Source organism: Ammospiza nelsoni, chromosome 4 (genome assembly GCF_027579445.1).
Source record: "Ammospiza nelsoni isolate bAmmNel1 chromosome 4, bAmmNel1.pri, whole genome shotgun sequence".
NCBI classification, from domain to species: Eukaryota; Metazoa; Chordata; class Aves; order Passeriformes; family Passerellidae; genus Ammospiza; species Ammospiza nelsoni.
The window spans coordinates 28,698,481-28,725,727 of NC_080636.1; the positions used below are offsets into that span (position 1 = coordinate 28,698,481).

The 27,247-nt window shown below is 36.0% G+C and overlaps 1 protein-coding gene across 2 annotated transcripts in view; it reads right to left on the bottom strand.

Moving 5' to 3' along the window:
- Positions 1–24,563, bottom strand: part of DLC1 (DLC1 Rho GTPase activating protein) — a 214,811-nt gene extending 190,248 nt beyond the window's left edge. The window contains exons 1-2 of one of the 2 annotated variants that reach the window (XM_059469726.1): positions 24,394–24,563; positions 7,902–9,051 (exon numbers count right to left, since the gene is read on the bottom strand). In XM_059469726.1, the coding sequence (XP_059325709.1) occupies positions 7,902–8,939 (1,038 nt within the window). In that variant the 5' untranslated portion in view covers positions 8,940–9,051; positions 24,394–24,563. Of the gene's footprint in view, positions 1–7,901; positions 9,052–23,352; positions 23,544–24,393 lie in introns of those variants that run through there. The other variant, XM_059469727.1, reaches the window with a different exon arrangement.
- Between the last annotated feature and the right edge of the window lie 2,684 nt (positions 24,564–27,247).

Genomic DNA, 27,247 nt, shown 5'->3' on the forward strand with positions numbered 1-27,247 from the left:
TTTCATTTTGTATGGCTATATTCAATATACCATGCGTATTTTCTGTGGCACAAACCTCCTTGCCTTTACAAGCCTCTTATGTCACCTTTGAGAGAGAGCAGTAAAAGGGAATAAGAATGAGCCACACATTTTAGGTGTTTTAATTGTAGGTACCATTATGGTGGGAAGCAAAAAAAAAAAAACACCAACCAAAAAAAAACAACAAAAAACCCCAACCAAAATAAAACACCAAGAAAAAAATCCCCGATAAGCTTTGCAAATGGCTTCAATCTTGCTGCAGTTCAGCTCACAAGAGAGGTTCTCAGGAATTGGTTGGATGCCTGTGGACCAACCCACCACCAAATTTCCATGGTCAAGTACTCCACTAGCAGTGGCAAAGACTACGTTGCTGTAAAGTCTCAGCTCCCAGAGCTGGCCAGGGTAGGATGTTCTTCTCTATCTCCTTCTTTGACACAGCAACACAAAAAACCTTTTACTTTTAGCACAGGTCATGTCTGTAGTAAACAGCTGTGCTTAAAAAAGCTGTTCTGCCACTGCTATGGCATCAAAGGCTCTTTAATATAGGCAGCAGTGCTCTAGTACTGTCTTTTCTGATTTCTGCTATAAGTACTGGTTTTGGATGGAAGCTGTATCTCAGTGTGCCTCTTAGATCTCTCTGTTTTCACTTGAAGGCTAATTCAAAGTGAGCATTATTTTTGTGAAAGTGTGAGAGGAACAGCTCTAGGAAGCAAATTCCTGCTCTAAATTTTTTTTTATTTAACCAACAGAAAAGTGTGTTGTGGACCGCGATGTCATGTAATCCAGGGTGTTTTGTCCAAGTGTCTTAACTCCACTTCTTATTTGTTAAAGTCTTTATGTACTATTCATTTGGTTCCCTAAAAAGTTTGATGTTAATTAAAAATCTGGTTTCATTTTAACAAGTGATCATTGGCCCATTTACCATGATCTACCACTGACTGTTTATAGAGTGCATGGTAAATAATTGGCCAGTAAGGAGTTTTTAGAGATTAATTTTAAAAATAAAGCAAAAATATTTTATAAGTTTTCTTCCAATCAGTACTGCAGAACTTGTCATAAATAGAAATCTCTGAGTACACACTGCATGAAACTAAAGCTCCCTAGACTGGTCCTTAGAAGCATGTAGATGATTTTGGTGAAGCAGTAGCGTGTGACTACAAACTGCTTATAAATACAAATACTTTCATGACCATTTTAGGTAGCTCAGCTCCAAGCATAATTTGATGTGCAGCAGTCTCTTGGTTTGCAGTCTAGACAACACTGCCTTGAAAATTTATTGCTGAACACTGTCACAAAAATGTGCCAAAGTAAAATTTGCATAAAGGTTATACTGTATTGGCCTGGCAATCATCCCATCCTGTTCTGAGCTTGTTTTAAATACTTTTCACATTGTTTGAAATACATCATACTTCAGTCCAAACATAAAGGAAGTCTGTCAGAAAGCATTCTTTAGCTTCCCAGATGGAGATAATATTTATGATACATATTTTTGTGAAAGTAATAGAGAAAATTTGTGGTCATGTTACCACAATAATAGGAGTGCTTTATGACCACTTTCTACTAATTATCATAGAAAATACATATAATTTTAAAAATGTAAGTCCAACTGTCTCAGTCGTCTATATTTTTGAACCACATTTTCATTATTAAATAGTAAATTTAGAAAGAAAGTTTTCACTGCAGAAAAGATAAACAAATATTCATGACAGCCAAGAAGGTTTAATTTTTTTTCAAAGAAATTCTACTATTTGTTTTGCTTCACTTGCATCTCTTGCCAGATTCTTCCCAATGCCTTCAAAACCATGACCATTTAATAGCAATGTGCAAATGCAGCAAATTCCTTGTGGTGAAGCAACTGTGGATTTCAGTAATAATTGCCCACTGTACTAATACTACCGACTGTGGCTCTGAGTTGCGGGTAGGAGTTAACCTTTCAAAAAACTGTTGTGGCTTAAGATCACTCACCAATTTTTGATGGTGCTCACATTCACATTATCAATTTGGATAAACAGACCCATGCTCTTCTCTAAAACCTTTAGAAAGTTTGAGAATCTTTAAAAAAACCTATATAAAGTTTGAAAATTATAAGAGATGCAGAAATGGAACAAAACCAAATCCACATTCCACACTGGATAAAATAGATCTCCACTGTTTGAAAGATCATCTTGTAAAAGAGATAATCACATTTCCAATATTTGCACTTGCCATTGTCCTTTACAAAACTAAGAAAAATAATGTCCTAGATGCCAAGATTATATTATCTATCTCTGTATATGAAAATGAAGCTACTCTGGCATAACTGATGGTCTGAATTGTACAGGAAATATTGTTAGAGAACCATATGATTTGAGGAGAATTTTATTATGATATTACCTCTATAGTAACTAGCTTCTGTTGTCTCTAAAGTTACAAAGCATTATAACACCCAAGGTCAGCAAGGTGCTTAAGCACACTCTAAGAACAGAGTAGTTCCACTGACATCCATTCAGTGGAATTCATAATTCTTCTTCAATGTCCACATCTAAGCAGCTGGGGGTTGGTCTTCCATGACCATAATGAAGCACAGAAACTTTGATCTTCTAACAACCATCCAAATAACATTCATGACTGTCCACACTTTCAAAATTTCTAATGATCATTATGGTTTTAGAGGACAGTTTTCTTCCCTGGTTATTGGATTCCTCCACTAGAATATTTGCAAGATGACTATCTTTAAAAATACTCAATGGGAGAACAAACTGTGAGAAGTGGCTGTATTTATTTATCATATTTTGCAAGGGAATAATTAAAGATAATTGACTCAGAAAATCATCAAATTTAAAACTGTCATCTTACTCTGACTGACACATTTGCAGACTGCATCTCAGAAAAAGGTAAATTTAATTCCCAGTTGCAAAATCAGAATACAATAAAATGCATATTTCCATTTTTAATTAAAATTACCTGCACATTTCTATTGTTTTTTCTTACTTTTATCTTCTATGCTTTTTTTTTCTATGTTGATCTGTCTGAGTTGCTGTGCAACCCTAACAAGCCTGCATCCTACTACTTATGTAGCAATAGTACAGGCTGGATCCCTATGAAACCACCTCCTATAAAATAGAAATAACAAAACCAGTGTAAGAATCTTTAAAAGTAAATTTAAAAAATGAAAAAAAAAATCATGAAATTATCACAATTCAGAAGAGACAGAATTGAGGTAAGGGGAGATTAAGACTTTGGAGAGACATACTGGTGATAGGGCTGGAAACTCTGGTATACAAACAGCAATAAAATAAGAAAAATACCTACAATGTTTGATATTATTGCTTACAAGAAGATCATATTACTTTTAATTGCTCAGATGAGAAGGATCATGCAATGAGAACAGATGGCACAGAAGGAGTTGCAAAGAAACAATTTTAGTAAAACAAGTACCTCTTACGGTTTTTTGGTGAAGTTCTCCTACTGCCTCTCCCATGTACCTTAGTATGAGCCAGCAAGCAAAGCTCCCTAAGTTTCCAGTGAAATTAGTTTATGGTGATACAAGTAGAAGCTCCTGGAAGAGCCTAACTTCCTAACTTGCTCCAAAAATCACAGTCCTAGCATTGTGAAACAAAATGTAATTCTGATCCTAATGGAAGAGTCAGCCTTCACATCTCATGGATATACATAATAATCAAGAGGCAAATATGGATGGAAAAGTCTGAATCCAAGTAAGTAATTTTCTCTGCTTTCTCACATTAGTATAATTTTTGAAATAAAGAAATGAAATTTATTGCAACAGAACAGGAAATGTAAAACCATGTTTTAAAAGCTCACAGCTTTCCTATGGGGAAAAGGCACTGTTCCAAAGACATGCATCATTTCAGGTAACCTTCTACCCAGGTCTCTTCTGACATTTCTGCCAGTCTCCTGTTAATCTTACTCTTTAATTAATTTTGCACTTATTGACACTGGCAGCTGTCATTATGCTGACATTGGTTATGTCCTTAAGCACACCTTGCAAATCACACAGTATTTGATCTAGAAAACTGGATTAAAGTAGCAGCAATTATATTGAGCATTAGGAATAGCCCTGACTCTTATATTCTCTGGCCTTGCAAAAATTACTTTGAGATTACATTTTCTATTTGAAACTGCAAACCTTCTAAGCAGACCACTGTGAGGAACTACATTGTCCTACAGGAGAGAAATGAACAGGCACAGTTGTTTATGTAGCTGTTTTCTTCCTATTTATGTCAAATGAACTTTAGGAATAAAATTTTAGAGGAGGGGATGGTGGAAGAACAATAAAATATACAGAACAAGCCAAGATTTGTTTTGTAAGTGGAGTTTGTTAACATTTCACATTTTTTAAACTTCATGGATTTTTATTCAAACTACTTAGAACCAGACTTTACAATGTTGATTTTCTACTCCTTTACTGATCCATCATTTAAAAGAGCTGTCTGAGCCTTATTTTAAAAATTGAATTTACAAAATCCTGATTATCACTGGCTGCAACAGCACAGCTGTAAGTGTGCTTGGGAAGCGACTTGGGAGAACTTAATGGGCGACTATATGCCTCAACATACCTTTTTATGCTGGTGCTGAATAAAGTAGTTCTTTTTTGTGTTAAAAAAGAACTTAAACTAATTTTTTAGAGTTCTGCTACATTTGTGAATCTTCTCAATATGCCCCAGCAGGGATTTTCCTGTCTTTGTCTAAGTTTGATGAGATGAGCAGCTTGGAGAAAAGATAAAATGGAGCACACACAAAAATTTGACAGATTCTGTATGAGATAATGGCCATTTTCTTACATTTACAAATCAGTGCATAATATTTAAATAGTCTCCTTTTGTGGGAATTCTCTTAATAGTTGGTGCTCTTCTAGTTTTATATCAAACTGTTTGCTAAAACCTCTGTTGCTTTTTACATATGAAAATACATGTGAACTGTTTTGTTACCCAAAGCACTATGGTTTGCTCTTTAGTTCCAAATGTTATTTCATGTACAATTCTGTAAAGTAACTATTTTAAAATCTAAATTTATTTAACCTAGGAAAGCATACAGAACGGTCCAGCTGGTTTATCCACATGCAGATAATCTGTTTATGTTTCCGCTACTTGGAACCATTAATAACGATAAATTTCATGTTGTGGAGGAACTGAATTGATTATCAAATCAGGAACAACAGGAAAGCTTGATTATTTTGTTTCTTTCAATTAGACCTAATATCATTAACTTCTCACAATTAAATTCAGGTCTTTCCTATTTCCGAGCCTTAGGAAGCCTTCCTGAGAAAGCGAAGGCAAAGAGGGTGCTGTGCTTTGAACATTTGAACCCTGTTGACTTGAGGGAGCAAAGAATGCTGCAACAGCTGGATGTGTTTGCAAAAAGCATCTTCAGTGTCAGTACATCCATCATGACTAAAGCAATTTACTGCAATGGAGTTAGTGCTGGTCAAAGATGCTAAACTTTAAGCCCTTAAGCCCTCAAACCTGCATCCGTCTGCAGAGCAAGCATATCAGATCCACACTGTCTCTCACCTCAGCTCTAGTTTGAAGACAGCTGATCTAAAGATAAGAGGGAAGGTCATGCTCTATTGCCACAATTAAAAACAGTTTAAAATATGTTAACGAGGAACAGATTTGAAAAAGAATTTAGTACCAGCAAGGTCCTAAGTTTTAACTGTCATGAAAATGTTTAAAGATCAGCACCTTTCTATAATCACCCAAGGTCCTACCTGAAGATTTGGGTGCCCAAATATCTTTAGCAATTAATTTCCATGTGCCTTTTCTCGTATTCTGACCTTTATGATTGTGCGCAACTGTAATTGACACTGAGCATTAATCAGACAGTGGTGTGTTTTAGGCCTTAACTGCACTGCTTGAACTGCTGACCTTGAGAGAAAAGGTTTTATATGCCATTCCCAATCCTTTAGGTCTTCCTGTCACTGCAAAGCAAATACTTGGCTTTTATGGATGGATTCAGTTTCAAGTCTGCAGTTTTTCTAATGTTTTCTTAAAATTACAAAAGCGGCTTTCAGGGGAAGTTTGTAAACATAGGCACATTCTTTATTGCACACTATTACCAACACAGACAGGCTTTTGTAAAATAGTACATGCTTAGATATAAGTGAGAAAATCCCTTATGAAGGAATGTTGCTTGAAGAAGTGTTCTGTGAACTTAGAGATAAATAATACCACAAACAATAGCAGATAATATCTCTTTGCTTTTGCCATTCATGTTACTGTGGTTGGCAAAGATTTCTTTAACCAAAATAGAATGAGGACTCCTTGAGATTTACAGACTCCATCCCCTTTTACATTACACACAATTTTGCAGTTGTTGCAGCTCAAACTTCCTTGAAGAAACTCTTTGTTTTGCTCCTTTTTATGCTCATCTCCTTCCTTAGTTTTTCTCACTATTGTCTCTGTGGAATTTTTATAATTTGTCCTTTAAACTATTTAATGGCACAAACACAAATCATACACACATTCTTAAATATTATTCTCATGACTGTACATTTAGAAGATGAGTATGTGACCTCAAAACAAGATCCATGGAAACTAGCATCAAATCAGAGCTATTAAAAACTATATCATGCTTCATCTTCCTGATGATATGAAATGTACACATCAATATCAACAGATATACTTTAAAAGAAAATTTGATGCCAAAGTAAAGCAGCTGAGAAATTATTATCACAGTCAATTAGTTCTCAACTACAATGTCAATTTGGTTAATTTTCTTTTTTTTAAACTTGAACCATTTTCACTAGCATTTCTGGTACTGGTAGTCATATTTTTGTTTCTTGTTTGTAACTTTGCGATATTCTTACTGTGAGATATTTGAACAGTTACTGCATTAACTGTGATTGCATACCGAAAGAAGAGTGGCTTGGAGGGCTTCTGAAACCTTTGGCAAAACTTGTTTACATCTTCTCACCATGTTAACCTAATATTGCTGTACCAAAGGATCTAGATAAGGAAGCAACAGCCAGCAGCTCAGGATGATGTGTGGGCACAGAGTACTTCAGATATGTGAATTTGTGCTTCAGTGAAACAGCTACTGAGGCACTGCAGCTGACAGATGAAACCCACACAATTAAAAGAAACCAGATGTAGAAAAAAAACCCAGACAAAAGAAGCTGGATGATGTCAAATAAAAAAGGCAGAGAGAAGTAAACAATTACAAATTGGTTATTAGCTTGAATAAGCAGCATAACTGGGAAAGCCAGACTTTAAGATAAATTCCATAGTGCTACAATCACCTCATCTCCTTCCATTTAAAGCAATGGGAGTTTTATTGCCAAGGAATCTCTCCATTAAAATTTTGTAATGATACCCTTCCTTACTCGGTGAAGACAGTGAAATCCTCTGGTTGCTTTAAAATTACAAAATATTGTTTCAGAGTCAGCAATACTTTTTTTTGCAAGAACACATGCTCATGGGTCTGAGCTAAAGACCAAAGAACTACTGTAAAATATTTCCACTCCTTTTTTTTCTCTTTTAAAATCTTGTTGCACTTTTCCCTTGTACCGTCTTTTTCAATAAGGCTTCTAAACCCCTGGACACAATAAGTTTTCCTAAGATGAATCAAATAATGATAGAAGCAGAAAAAAGAAAAGAAGACATATACTCATTTATCCTTGAACAGCATATATTAAATATATAAAATAATATATATAAAGTCAATATAAAGTACCATCAAAATTCATAGGTCAGCCATTTTCAGACCTTAAAAAAAGCTCCTAAAATTTAGTTGTTGTATAGATATATTTGTCCTGAAACTCTTTGAACCTGATAAATTAATTAAACAATTACTTTTTATCTCCAGTTAATTAGGCGCAGTATCACCATCATCATAAACTGGGGGAAGATATTTGAGAAACACTCTGCAGTCTAGAAGCATCCTACCTTTCTTTTGCGCAGTTTCACTTGATTGTCTGAATGCTCATGTGTGGTCAAGTGATTCCTTACATGTAAACACTGAAGGTCTTCTGCTGAACTGACATTTGAAAGGCATTTGTTTTCAGGGGCCACTTGAGGTTCTGTGAAACCACTTTTATCCAGACCATTTTCCACTGCTGGGATGCAAGAGCAAGGAGGAGATTGCATAAGGCCGTTGCTGGGCTGCACTGCTGAGCAGAGCTGTCCGTCACTACTGGTGTATGATTCAGAAGAAATCCCACTCTCCACCACATTGCACTCAGACTTTCCAGGCCCGTCTTTGAAAGCATCAGATTTCCGGCGCTGTTGTGCAATTACAGCAGTATGAAGCAGCTGCTTCCCAGACATAATAACTTCTTTCACATTTGGAGAATTGATACAATTTTCCTTCTCTACATCTACTACATCATTTAAGACTTCATAATTACAAAGCTCCAGGCTTTGGCCAATACTGCCACAAACATCATCTTCTTTCCTCTCCTCTTTAGGTTCCTCACTTATATCTCCACTGATTCCAGATGAGTCAGCTGCCTTGTTACCCTCTGTTATTGGTAGCATCTGTGTTAAGGAGCCCGCTCCATTTAAGCTGTGCCCTTCACCTTTGGGTTCACTTCCTACAGCAGTGATGTGGTAATTAACACTATCCAGGCTGAGTGCAGAATAGTCATCATTGTCATCAGACACATGGACTAGAGTTTCTGTGCTTGCCTCCAGAAAATGTTCCTTGTCCTCATGGTTGTCATTTTCATCCACCTCCTTTGAAACATTTCCCAGCTGCTTTTCAGGGAAGCCAGTCACCTCTCCACTATAGCAGCACTCTGGAAACGAAGCACATTTTTCTTTCCGGTCCATGCTCAAAACCTCATCTTTTTCCATACTTGTCTGCAAGTTATCAGCTACAAGTCCGTGACGACATGCTGTATTATACTCCACAGGCTCCAAAGCCAATCCCACCCACTGGGTCACATGCTCTTCCCAGCTTTTCTTTCTGATTGCTAGAGACATGTCATAACAGTTCAGAAGCAGACTGCAATGTACCTTCCACAGAGGACCAGAGGAGATGTCATGGCTGCTGTGCACTGCTCCTGAGGGAGAGAAGGTTTCATCATTTTAACATCTGCAAGAAATAAAAAAAGACAGTGTTATTGAATCAACTCCAAATAAAAAAAAAAAAAGAAAGGGAAGGAACAGTTTAAACAAAAGTGTAAAACAAGATAAGACTGTGGGACCAGAAGGACAGGAATTTAAAAGACTGTTTTGTTTAAAGTTTTAATACTTTTCATACAAAACTTGCCGGCACTCATAATTCAGTTTAACATTTTTTTCTGATTGCTTTCCAATATCAAGTAAACAAAAATGGTATAAACAGGCACATGGACAAGAAAGTAGCTCCAGAGCCAAAATTTTTACAACAAGCTCCTCTTAACTGTGTCTCTCATAAGATAATAATTTCAATGGGTATAAATGACATTGTAGCTTATAGTTGCTTTGTAACTTTATTTCTTCCTCATCCATGGATACCTGTGGAGTGCAGAATTCTGGCAGTTTACCAAAGAGGTAGAGAACAGCTGAGGGTTTTTCCAAATTTACCAAATGTATAAACTATTTATCTTCTGAATATCTTTGGCCCATTCAGTAGCTCTTATTTTTATTGTTACTATTCATTCTCTTCAGGCCAAGTTGTAATTACAAGTGTTACATGAAATTGAGTAAATCAGTTCTTGTGTAGTAATAAAAAAATAAATCATTGAATTATAGATAAGCTTGGGTTTGAAGGGGCCTTTAAAGGTCATGTAGTCCTATACAACACTTGGAAAACCACTTTTAGTTTTTGGTGTATTTTCTCATTCAAAAGCACTATAAAACCTGAACCCTGTACACCCCCCCTTGCTGAATTTATTTATGATCTTCTAGCATAAGGCATGGAGAAAGCTGTTATTTGGAACAGGGCTCTCCAGAAGGGAGGACTGTGAGCCAGCGTGGTTGGCTGTAGCTTTGCTACTCACCTGGACTGCCTGGCTCTGCCAGAGGCCACTGTCCCTGCTTGGCTTTCTATGTGGGAATTTTCACTGACTGCTGCATTAGGCATTCTGTGTGATGGCATTTGAGATAGTACATTAATCTTGTGTCATTGCATGTGTATGTTAGCACAAAGAAAATATATTAATTTATGAATCATAAAATAAAATTAAGAAGTTTACTGTCAAAGAAGAAAACAAAACTTCTGTCTCGTAAGATGTTAGAAGTTCAAGGAGCAGACACTTCTCCTTTTCACTCCCTACACAAGAACTGTCAGCACTTAGCATGGATCTGGTTATTGATTTCAGCAATAAAGAAGATTAAGTAGTGAGTTTGTTCTGGGTCATTTCAGTCCACTAAGGCAAATTCTGATTGCCCACCAGGCCACAAAGCTGCCTTGACAAATCACATGCCTGAAAGTATAAAAGTATTTATCTTGAAAGAAATGCAGAATTATGCCTGGGCAACTGAACCTCCATAAATTATGCCTTGACAAACTGACTTTCAGGATAGGCTTGTACACAGTCCTAGATCTTTAACCTTCTTTTAGGAATGGCAAGCTTCATTTCACATTCACATTTTCCACCTCTGTGGAGACTCTGCTTAAAAGAACATATATTCATAGAGTATATGAAATTCCATGCACAAGTCATTAGTGTGTGGGAGGCTGAGCAAAATGGAAAATAACACACAGAACCAGGCCAAAAAAACTATCTGCTTTCAGAGGCAAATTTTAGTAGTAAAAAGTTAATAAAATTTTATAATTCTCTCTTCTTTCCTGATCAAATATGAAATTAACCCTAAATACTAAAATATAAAATGGAATTATTGTATCAATTTGCTGCACATTCTTATTCCGATTTCATCTTTATTTCTAAGTGAGTGTGGTTCAAACTTACCGGAATGATAAATCAATAGTGAAAATACTTTCAGCTTCTGCTGCACCTTTTCCTGATGGACACTAAAGCTCTTCAATTAAAACAATTTTACAGTCACCACAGTGTTTTGTTTTGATCTTTGAAAAGATGCATGTTTACTAGAAAGGGCTCAATGATTTCTACTCAATGAGCAATGTTTGGAGTTGCACATGGATACAACTCATTTGCAGATTCCCTTTCCTCCCCTACTAGAACACTACCCTCATGTACTTTAGAGAAAATTAAACATGGTTGCTGCAGCCATATAGGGACATTTCTGACAACAATTGATAAAGACAGTAGAAGTTCAGGGTACTAAAAAAAAATAAAAAATGCAACTTCCTAATGACATACATGCATCCACCTACCTAATTAATGCACAGAAAGCAGGCTCTCAGAGACTTAATGGGAGTGTGTTAATCTTGCTGCTGCTGTATGGACTTACAGAAGTCTGTTGCTGTTTTTTTCATTTTTTGGATGCTGTGAGTTATATTTCATGGGGGATGAAAACCAAATTTTACTTTGGGAATCTTTCTGTTTTACTTGCATGATCACTATTTTTGGCTGCCTCATAGACTGCAGAAAAATTATTAAACAGAGAAATATAAAATACTTTGCTTGAAATGCAAGACAAATAATTATTGTTCTCTAACAAATGAGTGTGTGTTAGCACTTAATATGAAAATCTATGGTACATATGTCACCTCCCCAGGCAGCTTCACCAGCAGCTCCTGAAATCCCCTCATTCCCATGGTGCATGAAGGAGCTCAGAGCTTGGTGACAGCTTACTTTTCTTCTGCTCCCTCTCCACTCCTCAAAGACCATGTTAAACAATTCAGAAGTTATTTTCCTGCTCTAATTGCTTGACACTTAAGGGCTGACAAGAAAATTTCTTTTATTTCTACCTATTTGTTCAGGACAACTTATTTCCCTTCACTCACATGCAAGCACATAAGCTGTGCCTTGGAGGGTTCACTGCTCCTCTGGACCTCTGGAAGAGATTCTCTGACAGAGAACCAAGTGCACTGCCACTGTGCAGAAGAAAGCATTCCTGTCTCAATCACTGCTTTTCTGCTGTTGCTACTCATTTTCATTTTTCTTGACATGCAGCATCTTTCACCATCTGAGAAATGCCCCTCTCAAATCCATTTATACTTTTGCCCAAGGGAGGAAGCATCCCCCTTTCTTACTTTCTATTCTTGCCATGCCACAACTAGAAACCATTACATGTGATTTCTGCAGAATTTAAGACTGTCAGATGAACCATTACCAGTCTGTTGAAATGTTTTGCAGAGTGAAAACACCTTTTCTTCTGATCAAAACATCTATCAATATGATACAGTCCACTCAGCTGTTGCTATATTTCAGACTTATATTTTGCTTTACTTTTCAACAGTGCTGTTTGGTGTTGCTTAGTACTATTAACTTTCTGAAGAACAAAAGTTTGAAACAAAAATACAAAGAATAAAACTTCTGGGAAAAATTTCTTGATCCTAGGTTTGAATTAAGGAATATTGCCAACATTGAGCCAATAGGTAATTCTTGACCTATAGAAACTGAAACTGAGCAGTGGGTCATCAAACTGCAGCAGAAGCCAATTCAAGAACCTTCTATGATGCTTCACATTGTTTACAAAACTAGATGTTAATTTAGATGAATTTTGTAATAATTTACTGCCTATCTCACTGTAAAATATATAAATGAAAAGTAGGGCAAACATTTAGGTTAGTTTATTTTTGGAAACTTTGTGTCTAGTCTCATAGAACTTGGTGACTTTACCACTGATAAAATAGAAAATGATGATGAGCTGGTAGGCTGTCTTACAATTAGACTGTCTAAAATTTTCATTCAATCAGAATTCCTGTGATTTTTTTTCAGACAAACTCATATTAAACTGCATGCAACAGGCTTTCAAAACACAGAGAGAGAATTTCTTTTTTCTCATGAAAGTCCACTCAGATTTGGCTGTGCTACAGATTTTTCAAGATATGTTTTACCTTCTCTTGCTTCCCTCCTCAAGGAAAAATGACCCTTTACAAGAACTATCCTTGCACGAACCCAATACTAGGACTGACACCTGTGAAAGCTGCATCGGGAAGAAATGAGCCTTGGAGCTAGGGGGAGAATGGAAAGGGAAGGAAGGACACTTGGATGTGGAACTGTGGCTGTGCAGACCTGTCAGGGCAGCTTCCCTTCTGGGGCTTAGGACAGACCATATAAACATCCCAGATACAAGAATACAAGCGCAGAAGCACACTACCGGGGCTCTCTGGTCCTACATCTTGCCCCTCAGACTTCCAGGACATGGGAGTGGATCCCTGTTTTACCCAGAGTGGAAGAAAGAGATAAGGAGAGAAACACAGGGCCACGCAGCAATAGCAGCCACCACACAAGCCCAGGCAGTGAACCCCAAGCCATTAGGAGCAAAGGACTATGGCAAAAGCAGGCCTAAGTAAGGCACTGCTGTGCAGGACACTTGGTGGCATCTCTGTATGGCCAAAGCAAGCACTGCCACTGACCCAGGTGTGACATCTCTGCTGCCTGCACCAATTCCTCCATTCTGACCATTCATTGCACCATATTCGACTGCCACCTTGCAATAAATGGAAAAGCTTTGGAAGGAAGGAAGTTGCAGAGAACACAGGACAGCTCACAAAGTCTGTGGCAGGAAAGTTTTTGAGAGGGCAACCCAGGCAGTACAGTCCCACCATCATGCCAGTGGAATTTAATTTTTGCTAATGTTTTACATGGGATGCAAATTTTTCTTTAAAAAAAAAAAGTAAAAGGCAAAGCATTAACTTATGAACAAAAACAAAGATGAAAGACTGTTTCATTACATTTTTTACATAGCAGGAGTATGTGAGCAATGGAGATCAAGCAGAAATATTTATTTTGTTATCATTATTTTATCTTCATTGGTCTGTGACCCCAGTCAGCAAACTTTGTTTAAGGAAGTCTAAGTGAACAGGGTCTGTTTCCTATAAACTCATCTCACATCTCCTGGTCTGGCTTGCATACAGCTCTTTCCGTAACTCCATACCAATCTCTGACACAGAATGTTGTTTACAAATAATTTGAGATAAAACATAAGCCTCTAGGTCTTCACTCAGCTATTTATTTTAAAAGATCTCCTGCTTTTAAAATGCAATCATTCATTTCTTTTTTCCTTGACATAGACCACCGTTGGATTTCACTGAAGTGGAGGCTTACCTTGTCTGCGGTTTCTATGTAAGCAACATTTGCAGTGAAGGGTTTTAGACCATGCTAAGCCCTGCTGTCATAGAGTAGAAATACAAGGATTGTTTTTTGTGGGATATTAATCTAGTCAATACCAGATGCAGGTTTTTTGATTTCTTTAATATTTAAAAACAAATGCTAAAACCAGTTTGAATTTATAATTATCTAAAAATATTTACAACTTTATGCTAAAAATAAGAAATAGCATAGTACTCATACGACAAGTACTTCTTCAGAATGAAATAATAAAACAATTTAAATGTTTTATATAAGTTTAATGGTCAGGTTTGCATGTATATGCATTTTTTTGTACTTATAAATGTGAACACAGACTATTAAATATAGGTGTTGCTGATTTTTGTACAGATAAACACAAATACATCCCAATATTGTCCTTTCACAGGATACTTGTCCTTTTCTTTGATGAGATCTTACTGTTGGTTTCCAGCCATGAATCAGTGGACAGAAATAGACACAAGCAGTACTAAGTCCAACATACAAACATTCCTTCCAGCACACCCTACCATACAGGATTTTAAAATTGCTGCCCAGCTATAGATCAAAGAGCACACAACTGCTAGCACCTCCCTGATAAGTCTGAGGAACTGACTCCCATTGAAGCATCTGTTAGGAGAGATTCCAAGAACATGAATTGATTGGGAACCAAATATTAGAATTGCATAACAATACTCAAATGAAATATTACTGAACCTGTAACTCTAAAAGGTGTCCAAGTAACCCTCTTTTCTCTAAGGAACGAAAGGGGTTTCACATGTAGAGAGGGCAAATCTGGGGAACTGCAAAAGGGACATTCTTCCAAGCTAATGGCAAATGCCTTTGGGGTCAGAGATGAGCTTTACTTGAGAGAGCCACAGAGCCAAAAGGGATCCTGAGCAGGGACTGGAGCAGGGGTACAGGGGAAGTACTGCCTCTCTAGGATAAGAGAGTTTTTCCAATCTCCCTCTCTTTGATCATTAAAAGGAAGACAAAGCAGAGGGATTTCTTGCCCTCAAACCCCCATCTCCCTACCAGGTCTCATGAGCAGTGTCTCCACCGAGTGAGAAGGTGGCAGAGATGGCGAAGCTCTCTGCACACACAGCCTTGGGTTGCTGTGAGCAATGACTGGATAAAACAAAAGCTGGTTTAAAGTCAAATAAAAAAAAGACAACTTGGTTGTGAACTACATACATGCAAACCTGACTTCCATATGCAGTTAATTGGCTAAAAAATCTAATTAATAACAAAAATATAAATTAACAAAAACCAGAAACTAAATATGAAACCAGAAGTGATAATATGTGACTGATTTTTTTTAATATAAAGAGAGAGATTATTAATAGTTTTGTGAAGGCAGGTATTAAAAACTTTGTTTTTTAGATTATTCAGAACAAGAAAAGAAGTAAAATGATAACATTTTCTGTCACCAAATTGAAATGGAGAACTAGGAGAATAAATTGCATATGAAACTCTCTGTACTATATTAAATGGCATCCAGTGATTAAAAAATACTTCCAATTATAAATTAATATTAAAAGTCTCTGTTATATCATCTACCAATCCAGAAAACAAACCCAAAAGTGAGTCACTACGGCCATTAATCTGCTATTGAATTTCAAGCTCAGTGATAATTAAAGGATATGTAGCACAATAGGCAAAGGAGAGGCTGGGCATACAGTGGCATCATAAAAAATATTTTCTAAATTCTTGTTATGCAATGAACGGAAAACTGCATGTAATGGTGGAATTCCATCTCAAAACCAGAAACAGAATAGGAACACAGACAGCAAAAACAACAGAAAGGATAAAAAAGTATGATATAGCTTCTGTCTGAAGGGCCATGAAATACATGAGGGTTTCCTATCTGGGAAAGAGAGAATTTAGAACCATATAAAAATCAACGGTATCATGAAGAAGCAGAACATTTATTCATTGTGCCTCATACAGCAGGAATTTGCAGAAGTGCAAAGTAGAAATAGGAAGCAGAAACATTAAAATACACAAAAGAATATTTTCTTTGCTTGTCCATGTAAGTAAATAGAAGATATAATATATAATAAATATCCATCAAACTGCAAAACATTTAATTTTTTTTCTGTTTGTTTTTTGTTTGTTATTTCTGATATAAGAAATACGACACAGGAAATTAATCAAGCCCCGTACCTGAAATTGTTTTTCTGACTTGATAAGGATTTCACCATTCCTTCAGGTATTAATTTCATTATACCTTTAACAAACTATTTTCTTTTCTTCTTCACAGATTCTGACATATGCCATATATGCTTATTACAGTTTACTGTCACTGGAAAATGTCTAACACACTTAAGTTTATAAACATCCTTCCTTTGGAAGATATTTAACATGTTATAAAAACTGATATTGTCCAGTGGCATTATAAGACCTCAATACATTAGACACCACAAAATGTAAGGTCAAGTTGGCAAGTTATTCATTCAGAGACTTCAAAAGTCTTGCTTGTTTTGTGAAAATATTATTGGCTCCTAAGATATGAGCCCAAACTTTGTCAATAGGCCTTAATGTATGGCTTTAAAACATAAAACATCATGGAGTCCTTTTATTTTCTCTTCCTCAAAAAGCAGCTGCATTACCAGTGCTCATCATCATACAATGAAGAGCTTTTACTTGTAGCCAACATGTGATTACAGTGGGTTTTAGCTTGGTTGCGTTTGTATTTGGTTCATTTCCAGTGCTGAGCCTCAGATTAGCCAAAGCTCTTCCTCAAGGATGAGAAAGGGGAAATGACTGGATCCAAACTGATCCACAGTTATCCAGGCTTACTAAAAATCTATGTAGTTTGCACCCAATTTAATTATCAAATCAAAACCAATTAAACACTGCATTTAAAATATCCAGCTTTATGTTTCTGTCCTATTTTGAATAGCCAACAGTGAAATATTATTTTCTCAAGTATTTATAGCACAGTGGTACCATTTTACTGTATTTTTGTTAGTTGCAGGTTACTAATAATCAGCATTAAAGTCTTTTTAGCAGTTATGAACATCCCCTTTACCACAGTATCATTGCAAAGTAAAAACAGCCATCAAATTTACACTCAAAAGTAAAAAGGTCTTAAGCAAAAAATTGTTTTTAGCATAGACTTTTTAAGAAGAAAATTAGACCCATCTAGCCATTTGGATCTGTGAGTCTACTGGTCTTCAAAATTTAGTAGTGTGAAGGTTATTATAGATACTATCCTGATTCCATAATTTAAATTTCTTGTTTCTTTGTAATAAAAGTAATCTAAGGTGTAAAGGTTTAAAGTCTTCTTTTTCCATAGGAGGTTTATGTGGAAAATTCATCTCTCTGCTAATCCTCCCCCCAAATAATTTTTGCTCTCTATGCCCAGAAAATAGAAAAGATAACATAATTTATAGATTTCTTACACGTCCTCTCACTCCCTGGTTGAATTGGAAGCATCCTGAAAAGCCATTAAATGAGAAAAGGTCATCCCATGGGACATGGCAACCCAGAAAACTGTGGCTATTATTTTTGGTCCTGAGTTAAGGAAATGTTTTTCCACAAATATGTTCCCCCTTCCCCAAATTGAAGAAATTTCATTTTCTTGCCTGCTCAAGTGAAAAACGAATAATTTAGCTACTGGAGGTCTTTTTGAAAACAATATAAGTTAATCAGATTGTATTCCTGTTGCCTTTTAGATTTAAGGTTCTGATATGCTGTGTTCATTTAAAAAAAAGTTGCTGGTGTTCATTACAGCCATGAGCTATGAAACCTCTATAGCATGAGGCACTACGGACAATGACTTTTGGCAACCAGCCTCCTTACTGAATCGTAGGGGTCCTGTTTTCATTCCTTGTGTAAACACTAAAAACATTTTTGGCATTATTTTGCCCGTATTTGTACTTAAAGAGCTGAAAATTATTTTCTCCCATTGAGAAAGACAAATATTTTATCATGGAGAGTCTAGAGAGAATGACTACTGAAGAGACTGTGCTTTTTGGTGGGAATGAACCCTTAGCAGAATCATTCAGAATCCCATTTTTTTGCACCTGTGAAAAAGTACTGAGAGCAAATTGAGCAAGTATGTATGGAATGTAGCTGAAGATGTGAAAAGCAAAAATTATTCCAAATGGCAGCTGTACCACTATTTATTTGAAATTAGAGAGAGAAATAACATATAATGTACACAGAGTGCTTTGTAAATGCACTTGAGGGCCTAATTAAATCCAAGGAAGGGAAAGTAAAAATTTAATTTATCCTCCAGGTTGGTGAAACTGGGAGGAAAAAGTCAGCATCCAAATCTAACCCTGAAATCGATTATATTTCATTATATTATTCCTATTTTTGAATTCAGGAAACCTGTCTGTCAAAGGACTTTTACAGAGTATGTGTTTCTCACCTCTATATCCTCTTTCTCTCTGACTTTCATAGGCATAGTGTGAATACATCTGCTGCAGTCGAAAGACATTCTCCACAGTATTTTCCAGAGTGCCTCAATTCCAAACTCATCAGCTGGTCTCCTGATTTTATAATGATATTCTTCTACTTAGCATCTGTAGCCTGCCTGGAAAGATATGCTCAGCCCTGGAAATTGCTGTTTCTGAGTACATAACTACAGGAAAAATAAAGCAGATGACTTGTGAGCTCACATGGAGATTTTCCCTTGATTTTAAAACTAATTCAGATCTATTTCCTTTACCGCCTACCAATTCTCTCAAAACATGCAAAAGCTTTTAAAAAACCTGTATATCCCGTAAGGTATACCCAATTAAGCTGACAGTGACTCAATGTGTGGAAGTTGTCAGTGACATCTGCACATAGGTATTTGATGGTACTGGAGTGTAAAATTGTTTCTGTATATGGAATCCTCAAAACCCAGATTTTGCTGTGGAGGATACAACTCTTAGAAACTGTCCTTTCAGAAAAAAATTCTCAGTGTAGTAATTATTGAAAGCTACCAACTTTCTCTGATAAAACAGCCTTAACTGAAGATAACCAATTCAAGCAAAACAAAAAGGGATATCTCAATTTAGCTGCAGACAAAAAAAATGTGTAATGAATTTAACAGTACAACTTCTAGTGTGTTGAGCCTCTCAGGACTGCTAAGAATTGGATTGTTAAGTGCTCCAGACTGAAAAAGTGAATCCAAAGTAAGTACTCCGCGCCCTTTACATGTGTGTGGCATTTAAGAGAAAATTCATGAGCAGGTCAAAAAATCTTCATATTTTGTGACAGTCTTAGCAAAGATGCTAGTAATACAATACTAAGGTTATGAAAGCCCGTTAATAAGGCGCAGCTTTAATAATGTAACCCCAATTGTTTTGGCCTGGCATATTTGTCACGGGTTCCTCTTGCTCCTTCCATCTTCTCTTAGCTCCTTTAGCAGAAAAACACATTGCAACAATCCTCCATTCTACTCCAGATTTTCCTCACTTCTTAGTCTAATGATGTTTATTTCAAACTCACCACCGACTCCATTTTATCCCAAAATTTTTTATCACTAGGTGAACTTTCCACAAGTACCACGATGTTCAACTTGGAACATTTATTTGTTCTAGCATTAAAGACTATTTCTAGTGGTTTAATGCTATTGTGAAACTCTCACCAATCTACGCAGAAACTCTACAGCTGATAAAGAGTGAGCAAGAGGGTGGGAGAACCAATGGAAATTCAGAGGTAAGAAAATTGATTATAAAATTTCCCAAAGTTCAGGGGCATTTCATTGAAAGCTAATAGATTTTGACACAGGGTACAATGGAATAACCACCAGGAAGTATCACATATCACTGTAAGAAAAAGAAGAGCATAGATGAAAGTGAAGGCTAGAAGTAAAGAGCACACAGTATGAGTGAAATTGGTTTTAATGATACACACAGCCTAAGCAAACTCTGTATTTGGGATGTGATTGATGTAAAATACACCAACAATAAAACTCGGAGCATTACTAATCTCAACATAAGTGATTTTTCTCATTAAAGGGAAACAAGCAACTATAGAAATAGTGGATTTGAAATTATCTACCAACAAACTGTTCTTAAATAAATAATACCTGAAAGTGTCAACAAATATCAATGGTGAAATATTAAACATAGTGAAATTCAATATCAGTAGTTATTAAAATGAAATAATCACATATGACATGCATAGGATTTACATGTAAAAATTCTAGATAATTTTTGTTTGAGGTATAATTTATGCATATATACATGTATGCATCTGTATACATGTATATATACATAGGAAAACACGCATATATTAAAAGTACACCTGTGTATCCAGCCAGTCTTAAAGTCCTTACTAAGAATTCACAGTGATCATCTCCTTTGGATGACATATTTAAAGCCCTGGTAGACAAGAACCTGAGCAACCGGCTCTAGTTGAGCCCACTTTGAATAACATGTTGGATCAGAGACCTCCAGAGGCTCTCTCCAAATAGGAAGGAAATCAAGATCTGACACTTCTGGATATGCTATTTCAATTCCTCTGGCCCTTATGTTACTCTGGTTTTGTCTTTTTGCTTTTTATTTTGTAAAAAGAACAGAAGACCAACAACCCACCCTGCTTTGTTTTTTTCTCCAGACAAAAAAAAAAAAAAAAAAAAGGAAAATGGAACCACATGAATAAAAGAAAAAAGGAGAATGCTGTAAAATATAGCTTATTTTTGAGAAAAGAGGAAAACATTTGTAAATTCTCTTCCTCCTTCTGCTACTGCTGTCCTCAGGGAAGCTTTATAATAAAGAAGATACATTCCAGCAACAACATTCATGTTAAGAACAACAGAAAACTATTATATAAAATGTGGCTTAATACTTGTGACAATCAAGAAAAATAAAAATAAGTAACTTTTGAGACTTAACGAAAAAGCCAAAAGGGGAATCCTTAGATTGCTCCATCACCTAAGGAACAATTTTTGAATTGATTTTTAGCCCAGCACTTTAAAAGAACTACTCTAAGCTTTGCCTATTTAAAAACTGCATAGACAGGCTGTTGTCTTTACTTTTAATTTTCTTTTAGGAGGGATTGCTTTGTGTCACAGAGGTGTTTGTGAATTAGGCCTAAATATAAAAATTTTGTTCTGAGTATGGCATTTGACATGAAGGTCAACAGGTACAAGTTAAAAAGAAAATTAGTTTTCAGGCACATAAATTTATGTGAAGAAAAGCTATTTGAATAATTCCCATTACATGGATGTAACCATTTGCATTGATTTTTCTCAAGGCAGCAGACATAAATTCATTACTTCCTTCAAGGGAGTAATTTGATCCAACTATTTGGGCTATTTTCTTGTTTCACATAAAGAACTTTAGGGTTCCTGAAGGAATACAGCAAGGTCAAAAAACTCTAGATGCTCATTTTCCATGTTCATTGTTGCTATATATCTATAAAATAATTTTCAGAGGTTTTTTTAGACCATAACTTTTCTGTGAATCCTTCTCCTTGAACAAACATATCTTAAAAATCCAAACAAGGTAAGCATAACAGAGAAATCAGACTAAGTAGAACCAGAAGCTGAATAGTGATTTGTCTCCAGGACTTTCATTTAAACCTTCTAAATCAAAAATGGAGGCATTTATCAATGAAAGATTTTCTTATCATGTACAAGAAACTTCAGAGTTTAAGGAGAAAATACTTTCTGGGTTCTCTTCTGCTGTCCACCCTGTAGTTCAACTGCCTCAGGTGTCAAGTATTTGCATCTGCAAGTGAGGTCAGATGAGGTCATTATATGCTTTAAACCCCAGAAGTGGTGCTGCAGAAGATAACTGCTTCAGAGGGAAAGTTTTCTCCTGTTTAACTGGAGCACTCACTAATACTAAATACGTGCACTTATACTTGCAGCAGCAAGCATGGGAACACAGTGCAGTAAAAGCCACTAAAGCCAAATCCTTTGAGACATCAGCGTTCCAGCAGAAATTTCACAAGGATGACAAAAAGACTCAGTCAAATTCCTCTCAACTTCCCAATCCCACCACTTTCAGCTCACAGCTCTCCCAAACCAGAGCACTGGAGAAGACTTGTCCATAAGGAAATATGAGACTGTGATGTTAAAATTCACCCCAGAATATACTCAGGAACTCTTTACTGCCTATTGGTTGTTTCCCGTCCAGTTAAGATGCATTCTCTTTACAACTCAGAGCCAATTCTGACCACCCTGAACAATTTTCTTCCTCCAAATGGCAGTAAAGTGTACAATTCTCAGTTTATAACAGAGGAGATATTTTACCCCATTCTGGAATATCCTTATGTCTTTTCACACCACAAAGTCATTTCCTTTCACAACAATCATTTGGAAGAATACTAAAAGCAAAGTTAAAATATTATTGAAATAGATGAACAGATGACTTCTCTTTAGTTACCAATCTGTCCAACAACTACATGGAGTCCTAATGCGAGAAACAGAGAGAGAAAGAGAGAAGGAGAGAGAGAAAGCAACAATTTTCAGGAAGACAAAGAATACTAATATAGATTGACATAAAAAAATGCTTCTCATATCCAGAACAAATTAATAATTAAATCACATCTTTACATAAAATATAAATGCATTCACATATCCGTGGAAGATACTATCCTGTTTTTCTCCCTAAACTCTTTAACAGCAGATTCTTGTTATTTTTATTAGTTACATGTTTCCTAGGCTAGGAAGATAAAAAGAGTAAATCCGTGCATCCTCCCAAAAATTATACTCAGCTGACATTTACTGAATTGTACTTTACCTCTTCTAAATGCTAGTACAACATACAGCAACTTCTGTATCTAATAATGCATTACTAAAACTCTAATTTAGGTAAAGCCCACAAATAAACCTTGAAATTTCATATTTAGAGTATACACCTTTAAGACTGTATTGCCACTTCTATTACAAATTTCATCTAGGACTGAGAAAAGGCTATAGACCTAGCCCAGTGAGGTATAACTGATATATCTACATAAAACACTCCTCATTATCATTACTGCTGAAGTGGAGAGAGGGGAAGGTGGGGAGAGAGAAAAAAACCATAGCCCTAAATGCCCTCCCTGTTTTTAAATGAGGTGAAAAAACCCAAATCACTCACACCTAACTTTCCTATTTAATGTACATTAAAAAATATGCAAGCAATACCATACAGCTCTATTTATAGAAGAATGCAAATAAAGTTCAGCATTTCAAGCATATTTTTAAAAGACGAAGAAAAACACACAGAAAATTTTTTACGGGTCTGGCATATTTGATAAACAGAGTTGTCACAGTTTACAACTAAATGTATATTTTTAAAGATTATAAATTTTTTTACCTCTCTTTCTAGTGCTGAGATCCTGAGCACAGAACACTCCAGTGCTGGATACTGCTTGTTTCTTTCCTGAGGTTTTTCTTACCTTCTTTTATTTTTTTCTTTTTTTTCTTTTAAAAAAATTTTTTTGATAGTTAAAAGTACAGAAAGATTCCAAGACAGCCTTACCTAGATGAAGAGAATCAGGAATTCAGACATGACCTCCCTAAAATCTTTGGCCATTAGAAGAAGAAAAAAGCCCAAAAAACAAAATGAAGAAGCAAACAAACAAACAAAAGAGCCCAGTCCCAGCTAGCTCCTGCTAGCATAAAAGTTCAGATTTCGCTACTGAGATCATTGCTCTATTCTCAGCAGTTTTGCTCAATGTGTGATTCTAACAAAAACACCCTCTGCAGCTGGAGGGAGCCTTAGCTAAGCACGAGCCTGTCAAGCTTTTCCCAGTGACTTCTGTCTACTAAATTCAGACTGATGTTTTGTGAAAGGGGGCCTCAACAACCAGGCCCAGATTGCCTGAAAAGTATTTCCTGCCTTTGAGAGAGAGAGGGAGAGAGACAGCGAGCCTGCCTGCCCGCGCCAGGGAGAGAGCGCAGAAATGGAGGGAAAAGAAAACGTCAAGACCGAGTGTTTCAAGGCAGTCAGCTTTATACACTGCTGGACTATTTCTGCTAAAAAAATCTCTACTACAGCTGCATAATGTAAAAATGTATTTAAACCTCTCCCTCCTGGATTTTTCTTTTAAAAAAATACTTTATGCTTCTCTAATGCTCATGCAAAGGTAGCAGTTATCAAGAACAACACGAGAACGTTTCTGAAACACCTGGTCTTAGACGTCAGGTAGTGAGAAACATGGTCTAAACTTAACACATCACAGTGACAAAAGGTCTAGTACTACTCTGTCGAACAAATATCCACAGTTAGGCAGATTCCATTTAAAGAAAAATGCTAAAATTGCATTCCTACTCAAGAGAATAAACTGGATATTAGAAAACAAATGCTGCAGTTTAAACACAGTCATGTCGAAGGCAGTGGAATATGTTGCTTTACCTCTAGTGAGAATCCTCCAGAGTCACACAAATCCAGCATTGCAAAAGCAAAAGGACAGACTCCATCTTGATCATATTAGTATTTTGCTGACATAAAACACTTGTAACTACTTCGTTCCAGTTTGACAGGCTGCCTGAATCATGTCTTCAGAGTAACCCACAGCATCTACATCCTTAGCTGTATACAAATTTAGTGAATATCGTCTGTTTATCTTTTCTGCTTTCTCCTGCCTTCTCTGAACGACTTCCTCTTAGCTGTTCCAGCCTGAGAACTTGGATTACCATTTGGTTTTGATTAAAACCAGACGGACAGCTCCGTGGAAGTTTGAGGGTAAGCTAATGGAAATTACTAGTATGGCTTTAATTAGTGTATTTATTAGTAATAAATATTAGCTATTCACATAACAAATTCTACTAATAAACACATGCAAACCCCCACCTTTGGCCACTGGTTTCATATTTAGGTGAAATAACTTACTTGGTATTTATTTTATTTAAGTCAGTGTGACTCATAATAGTAATCAACATGCACAATTTTACATTTTTTTACATTTTTAAGACAGAAAGTAGTGCTGTTGCTAAGTTTGTTCATCTTACCAAGTGGGTCAGTCATACATCACACTCTCTGATGACACCTTCAGCTGGTGTAAACTTTCTTTATTTATTATTAAAAAATAGGTCTGAGTAAATGATTTTATGGTTATTTATCAGGTTATTCATTGGGAACTTTGGCCTTTGTCTGGCTTTGAGAGGGAGCTACAGAGGTAACACATTGCAGATGTTTTTGCACAAAAAGTAATGTCTGGACATTTACTGACCATAAAGTCTGCATTCAGCAGGCCTGCCACAACTGGGGCAGGATATTTATTCTGAAAGGAGATAGAAGATCTTCTTAATTACTAACTGCTGATACATGAGTTCCTACCAGCCTCCAACAACTGCTTTTAACTGTTTATATAATGCCTTCATTAGCTCAATTAAATCTTTTCAAGGGCATTTCTTCAGTCAAAGAAAAGCCAGCCCTGTAGGGCTGTCTCCAGCTCCCACTAATATGGCCATATCTGGAGCTAATTTGTCAAGCTTTAGTTCCTGAGCATGTGGAACTTTGTGCTGAAATCTGCTAAATTTGCCGAATGTGGTCTTCATTGTCACACATGTAATTTTATACATACAGTTTTCAGCCTTAAAAATACAGTATTAGCTTTAAAATTTAGTTGCAAAGTTATGCAGGCCCAAATGGAAGTGGGTTTGAAATTTTTCCCAGTAGCTTTCATGTACATGGATAGTGGAGGTAGACAGCCTTAAGTGGAATGACTTCCCAGCCTAACCTCTGCATCTTCAAAGGCGGAGGTCTTTGAAGCCCATAAAAGGAAACAGCACATGTGCTGGTAAACTCAGAACAGCCAGAAGCACAGCCCCAGAGGTAAATAACTTTTCAGGATTATTTTTAACTACATTTGGCTACTCTCAGTTCTGAATCCATAACTTTTACTCCACTGTGAAGTGTGATTTATACTATTTCCCTGCAAGATTTCAGTTTGGAATTTAGTGAATAAGTTACAAGCTGTGAAGGGGCACATTTTATTTGCAATTATGCAATTGCACAAATTGCACAATTTTAAAATTTATGTTTATGGGAAAAAAATAAAACAAAAAGCCTTTAGTTTCCTTGCAGTTAAAATTTACTAAAACTGCTTGGCTTTATAATATCAAAAAAAAAAAAAGTGATGAAAATTTGAAACACACTGTTCCAAAAAAGTAAACAAATATTTCAAGACAGAATTTTAATTATTTTTTTAAGAATTATTTTTCTTTAGCTAAACTTCACTTAATATTCCATCATAAACCTTTGGTTTTAATTAAATAAGGTGTTCTCTCTTTTATTGCAGAAGCCAGTCATAAGGAATAAGACATTGAAAAACTTATAAGTGGGGACATATTTAAAAGGTATGAGATTATTAGAACATGATATGCTATGTGAAACAGTTTCAAAAAGAAAACTTATTTCAGTTATTCTAGGGCTTGACAAAGAGCTGGGAAAAAGACCATTATAGACATTGTCTGCGCATTTCCTGTCTAAGAAAACTGAGGGCAGACTGTCTCCAAAATATCTTTTCCTGCTATCACATCTGCAGAAAGGAGGGGAATAACTACAGTGTGAATACTTATTCAAAAGCTGCTTTAATGAAACTTTACAGTGGTAGAATAGAAAGAACATGTGAAATCAGAACATTTAAGTCTGAAATCTTGATAATTCTGTTTGATCTTGAACAATAAACAGAATGGAAAAAATTAGTAGAGGAATGGAGTACTAATGAGAAACAAGGAAAGTCACTAATAAGACCAGTTAATAGCGCTTCCATTGTGGTCAGATTGACTATACTAAATTGATAGAATTTATCTCTTTGCTATTTCTAAGTTTAAGTCAAACACAAAGGTGGTCTTTTTTCTTAGCACATCTGTAACTCAGAAAACCATATGTCTCAAAGTTAGGCTATATAAATCAAGTATTCAAAGAAATCCAATGTTCACTTAGGTAATGTTAGCTGAAGAGTTGTAATCTATTCTTATTATGACTAAATTTTATTTCTGAATGAGAAAAATGTAGAAAAAAATCACGCATATATAATATTATTTATCCACAAACATTAAACATTTTTGTCATCCTAGTGTAAGCTGAGCACACTCCATGACATATTGTGGAAAGAGAAACTAATAATATGTTATTTCCATGATCCTATATAAAGTGAACTACCAAAACAATTAAAAAACTAAGAAGAATTCAAGGTAGTCAAGCAATTTCTGTTGTAGCAGTACACAGACATTAATATAATGCAGATGTGGATATTTTCAGA